The sequence below is a fragment of the Cotesia glomerata genome, linkage group LG2, assembly GCF_020080835.1.
Source record: "Cotesia glomerata isolate CgM1 linkage group LG2, MPM_Cglom_v2.3, whole genome shotgun sequence".
Lineage (NCBI taxonomy): Eukaryota > Metazoa > Arthropoda > Insecta > Hymenoptera > Braconidae > Cotesia > Cotesia glomerata.
The window spans coordinates 12,063,533-12,069,852 of record NC_058159.1 but is presented as its reverse complement, the minus strand read 5'-3'; the positions used below and the strand labels follow the sequence as shown (position 1 = coordinate 12,069,852).

At 33.2% G+C, this 6,320-nt stretch overlaps 1 protein-coding gene across 1 annotated transcript in view; it reads right to left on the bottom strand.

The window, feature by feature from the left end:
* Nucleotides 1-255: 255 nt before the first annotated feature.
* LOC123258725 (Down syndrome cell adhesion molecule-like protein Dscam2) overlaps nt 256-6,320 on the bottom strand; it is a gene marked incomplete in the record, with an annotated part of 496,366 nt that continues 490,301 nt past the window's right edge. The window contains 2 exon segments of the mRNA XM_044718910.1: nt 256-1,119; nt 1,293-1,395. Of these exon segments, the coding sequence (XP_044574845.1) occupies nt 864-1,119; nt 1,293-1,395 (359 nt within the window).

Genomic DNA, 6,320 nt, shown 5'->3' with positions numbered 1-6,320 from the left:
TGTTCAAGAGTAGTTGATTTTGTATGAAATGCTTTTTATACACATATATAGAAGCATAACAGTACGTCATATAAACTTGACGCCGTCTTAAGTAATATTCTTATTTAATTATTATAAATAATAACTATAAATGCCTATCGAATCACGGAGGTTTTAGTGTATCTACACATTGACAAAATTTTTCTTATATTTATTGTTTAAATCTTTTATTGTAAATAAACTTTTTTTTTTTTGGTAAAAACTCAACTTATTAAATAACTACTTGATAGGCTTTATTTTCTTAATTTATCTATTTATTAAATGCTGCAACATTCGTATGAATATTTGAAATAAGTCTTGGTCTCGAATGGAACGTCCGTTTATGACTGTAGTCATAAACAGCCTGAGCAAATTATCATTTGGCACAAATCATGTATTCCATATACTTTTTAAGACTAATTTTCTTAACCATTATTAATTTAATTATAGTCAAACACTTATTCATTCGTTCTCATCATCGTAATTGTTTATTTTTTTCAGTTAAAATCTATTAAACAAAGTATTCAAATTTTCAGTCATTAATAGAGACGGCTTCATGTATATCGTACAATGATAAAACTGTATACTTTATAAACTGGCAGTGAAAATGGAGGGTAGTTGACCTCATGGATTTCAAATATACAAAGGAAGACATGGATCATTAATTGTGACAGTTCATAGTTAACTAGTGAATCGTCAACATCTTCAGTCTATCACTAGTATCAAAAGTACTTTTGATGAAAGTAACTCCAGAAATAATAAACAATCACGACGAATTTAATTAACTCATTTATAAGTGCCACAGACGGTTGGCTAATAGATGATTATCAAAGATATAGTGAATTTCAGACGGCAATTGAATAGTCCGAGGAGGGATTATTCTGAGTATTTGGTCTTGACCAGAGAGAACTTCTTAATCCAAGCTTAGGCTTCTTGAGTGAATCAATATCGCATTCAGCTTCACTAAGTTCTGGTCGGTCACTCTTTTCTCCGTTCCCATTTCTTTGAACTGCAGATCCCTGATTATTAACGAACGCTGTCTCAGCTACAGACATCGGTGGTAACAGCATTCGAAGAGAATTCCTGCTGGGAACGTGCCATCTTGAGAGACAGCCAATTACGAGTATTTAGAATTTACTATTGTTTTTTTTTTTCGAGTTTAATATGGAAACTGATATCTCTTGTGCTCACTGCACTCCACGAAGCAATTTTAATGAGAAGCATTTTATATAATGACATTGTTTTAATTTTTTTACCAATAAATTTAATCTTACCTAGATCTTCCTCGTCTGGGTAAAGATTTCTGTTCACACATTGGTGAAATATCTGATGATGTGCTCGATGTACCGTGATAAATGAAATCCGAAACTGCTCGAACTGTAAAATTTGACATTGAATTAATGATAGCTTGGTTAAAACAGTATCAAAATTATGATATCAATATGCCAGCTGTTACCTGCCCGCTTCGCTGGGCATTTTTAACTTTAATAATGATAATTGATAATCAATCAATCAATAAATATTTTTTCAACCATCATAACGACTGTTCTACGTCAAAACACAGTAACTTTAAAATTTCTTGACCTGTTTTTTTCGGTATATTACTTTAAATAAAAAATTTGATGTTTTCATTTTTTATATATGTATTATTTGTATAGATAGAATTTATTATTAATTTAGAATATAAGCTTTTTTTTTACAAGAAAAATTTGAAAAATCGAAGAAATTTTAGTTACTATATATAACCCGGAACAATTTTTTTCGTTTACACAGAAAAAAAAGTTACTTGAATCCAGTAAATAATTTTGAAGAACTTTATCTTCTTAATTTGAATAGAAAAATTCTTAATTTTGTAACCGGCTAAATATACCCTGAACCGATAAGTCACCGGATATTGATAATAGTTCGACGCAACACTGGCGCGTCTTGATCTTCGGGCCTAGAGAGAAAGTAGGAGGGGGTAATTTTGGGTTATTACAGGTGAGCCTTGCAGTGCAGAAGGAAAAAGTAGTGTAACCGTCAGACAGAGTGCCACGGAAATCAAGAGGGACCGATCCTCAGAGTTGATACGAGACAAAGGAAGTCAACAACGATTTGGACTTCAACCTCAAGCAATGAGTTAGATCGTCATCATTACATCAAGGTACCAATAGTTACTCTGTGGGCTAGAAGTGGACCGCGGTTCACCTAATACTCGATTTACTTCTCCTCTTCAATTTATAAATTTATATATTAATTGTTTAATTGACAATAATTTAAAGATTTATTTAATTAGTAACTTATAATATTCGTTAGTTTGGACTGAGTGATTTTCAACGGGATTTATACCTGAGAGTCAGTCAGTCAACCTTGAGGTAAAAGTTCGTTTAATTTTGTGAGAATTTTTATTAAATTGAAGTTTATTCAGTAATTTATTGAATTAATTAACATCTGGAAGTGTTTCTAAATTGTATTAGTTATATTAGTCAATTTAGTCAGATAAAATCAATAGTCAAATTTTTCATGAAATTAATTGTCTTCTCACGAATTGCTACTCAAACGTCGGGTAAATTTTGCGACGTAGATAATCCAGGACCCAAGGTTAGAATTAAAGAACTAACGAATAGTTGGCGTCTATTTTAAGAACGCAAATTCTTGTCAATTTTATATGTGAATATTTTACTACAGAATTATTGAATTAGTTTTTATTATAATTATTATATTGCGAATTCATTTATTAATATTTCGACGCGTTTACTATTGATTTAATCGAAGAAATTTCATGGTAATTAATTTAATTTTGAGACATTTAAGTACATAATTATTTATTCAGACTGAAATAATTCTACGTAGTTAATTTATTGTATCAAACTTAAGTTCAAGGAAATTTCTAGATAAATAAATTCGGAATAATTATTGAGAATTATTTGTTGCCTAATTATTAGCGTGGATATTAAGTCCAGGAATTTATAGTCAATTTTATGTTCAAGAATTTATTAAGAATTTATTTTCCAATTAATTAGTTACTAGAGTTGAATTTAGTTCTGATTTTTAGTGAATTAAATTATTAGTTTGAAAATATCATGTAAATTAAGTACTAGCTAATGACTGAAGATTTTTAGTTGAGATTTAAGTTAAATTAATTTGTTGAAATAACCCTAGCAGATTCGTGGTGACGGCCAAACTACGGTCAAACGAAAAGAAAATCTATTGATAAATAGATAAATAAAAAGGTAAATTTTCTGATGGTCATTGCATGGTTCATATACAGTGAACATTCACAAGATTTTCTCTATTTTTTTTCCTATTCAATAACCATGATTTTCTGATCCCTTGATTGTCTTCAGACATAGATACAACGGTGAATAGTAAAAATTTGGTGAATAAAGATGATTTCAGAAAAATTTTTTTTTGCGGGCAAAATGGGATACTCCCTGAAAAAGTGAAAAAAAAAATTTCTTCATACGAAAATGAAATACCGTTAAAAAAATAACATTTTCTCATCGATAAGTCTACGAAAGAACCCAAAGAGAGGAACAAATCACCTAAAAAAGAGACATTGTTAGTTGAAGCAATATATTCCTAACGAAAATTGAGGTAGTAAAAAAAATTTTAAAACTTTGTAGTAATTTTTGACGGATTTCGCTTGAGTAAAAATAATATCAAGATAAAAAAAAGAGTTCTCTTGAGAAAATTCTAGTTTTTGGAACTCCCGGTGAAAAAATTTTTAGACTCATAGTTCTCACGCAATTCAAAGTAATAGCACGAAAAAAAAAATTCGTAATTTTTTGCACTCTCTTTCTTGGTTTAGGGATTCAGGAAAATTTTTTCAAGTTGAATAATCTTATAGGCCTGAAGATCCTACTTTTTAAATTAAATATCTCACAAGCGCACCAAATGATTTTGAAGAAATTGGCGGCCTCTGACTCAGTTTTCTGAGCATTCATAGTTAAATTATGTCATCAAAAATAATTCGAGAATAAATTCGATGTTATCTGAAAAAGACACTTTTTAAAAAATAATTAGTGTACGATTTCTCTTCAACACATCAACCGATTTTGATGCGGTCTACAGCAGTCAACGTCATTTTTTAAATTAAAGAACTGTTTATTTTTCGGAATTGATCGTTACATCTGTTTATAAGCTGTTAAAAGAGAAAAGTTATTTTAAATTTATGAGGAAGTCTAAGTTTCGTTGAACCTTATCGAATGACGCGATTGACTCTTATCGCGAATGACGCTTATCGAATGACTACAATTTTATATAATTTTATATGGCCAAAACTCATACATAATTATATATAATGATTTATATATAATTATACAGAGTGTCCCAGAAGTAAAGGACGCCATTGTAGCATCTTATAAATAAAGTAATTCTGAGACGAAAAGTCCTTAGCCATTTTTTAATCAGACGCATAGATAATTAATTATTAATTAAAATAACGTCCTTTTATGCGTTAGAGAGAGAGCACTAGTGTCAAGTCAAGTGCGTTCCAACGAAGACGCTTGCACGTGTGAATGTGTAAGTAAGTATGTGTGACTACGTTAGCTATAGAAACTAGTTAGTCGTACAGTTAGTTGTGTCTTTGTTTGGCACATACTTTACTGGACACTGGCGCTCTCTCTTTAACAAATAAAAAGACGTTATTTTTAATTAATAATTAATTATCCATGCAGTTAATTGAAAAATGGCTAAGGACTTTTCGTCTCAGAATTATTTTTTTCATCAGATGCTGCAATAGCGTCCGTGACTTTTGGGACACCCTGTATAAAATTATATATATATTTTTTTCCCCGGGTCTTAAATTCACGTTTGGGATAGCACAGGGAAATCCCTTGACTTTCGATCAGATGATCCAAGTTCGATCCCCGGTCTGGGCGAAGTGGTTTTACACTAAATTTTTTAACTTCCTGCTAAGAAAATCAGGAAGTTATTGGATTTACCCGTTTTTCGAAAATCGAGTTTTCATCAGATCTCGACGATTTGGTTTTGAGATCCTAGGAAGCTTCCCTGAATGTTTTCGCGATGATGCCCGTATGTCTGTATGTGTATGTGTGTGTGTGTGTGTGTGTGTGTGTGTGTGTGTGTGTGTGTGTGTGTGTGTCTGTGTGTGTGTGTATGTGCGTGCGTGTGTGTGTGTGTGTGTGTGTATGTGTGTGTGTATGCACGGAAAAATAAACTGTTGCTGCAACAGGAAGCAGTCATATTGCTGCAACAGGAAGCAGTCATGTTGCTGCAACAGGAAGCAGTCATATTGCTGCAACAGGAAGCAGTCATATTGCAGCAACAGGAAAAAATCATGTTGCAGCAACAAGATTTTCCTGCAGCTGCAACAGGAGGCAGCCATGTTGCAGCAGCAAGATAAAATCCTGTTACAACAACAGGATTACTACTGTTGTTGCAACTTAATAGTAAAATATAGTTGGGTTATTCCATGTTAAATTGACCAACAGTTAGAATTGACCCCTTTTGATTTGGATAAGTTTTGGTCAGAAATTTTTTTTAACTTCCCACTAAAAAAATCGAAGATTTTCAAAAATCGGGAAGTTATTGTTTTCACCCCGTTTTACGAAAATCGAGTTTTCATCGAATCTCGACGTTTTGAGGTCCTAGGAAGCTTCCCTAACTATTCCCGCGATGGTGTCTGTATGTCTGTATGTATGTATAGGTGTGTGTGTGTGTGTATGTGTGTGTGTGTTTTTTTTTTTTTGTTTTAAGGGGGGGGAATCCTTTTTACGGATTCTAGGCATAGTTGTTTGGCCTGGATATGTGGCGACTCGACGCAGTGTCATACTAAAACTCGACGCTAGCGCCCCTACCCACTAAACCCTAAACCCCTTTTCCTCTTTCCCCTAATCCCTCATGGAAACCGCCGTTAGGCATTACTTCGTGAGGGGAGGATTTAGCTACTGCTCTTTCTTCTGGTAGCTAAGGTGTTATTTTACCTTTCTTCTAGTTGTCATTTGCTCTTCTTCTTTTGATGGAACGCAAGTCTATGAGGACTTCTGTTGCAAATGTGCTGATGGCGTTCCAGGAGGCTCTTGATGATAACATTGCTTCTACTATTGTCTCTGGTTGGATTTTCTTCTTTAGGATCATCTCCAGCTCATCTCGCTGTGGGTTAATTCGCTCAAAGGTGATAGCGAATATATATTTTATCTCATCAAGATGTTTGGCGACGATTACTACGGCTACGTCGTCCGCGTACGCTACCAGTTTGACATTTCTTGGTAGTTTCAGCCTCAGCAATCCGTTGTACATGACATTCCAGAGAAGTGGACCGAGAACAGAACCCTGCGGTCCACCTCCAGTAACATCAT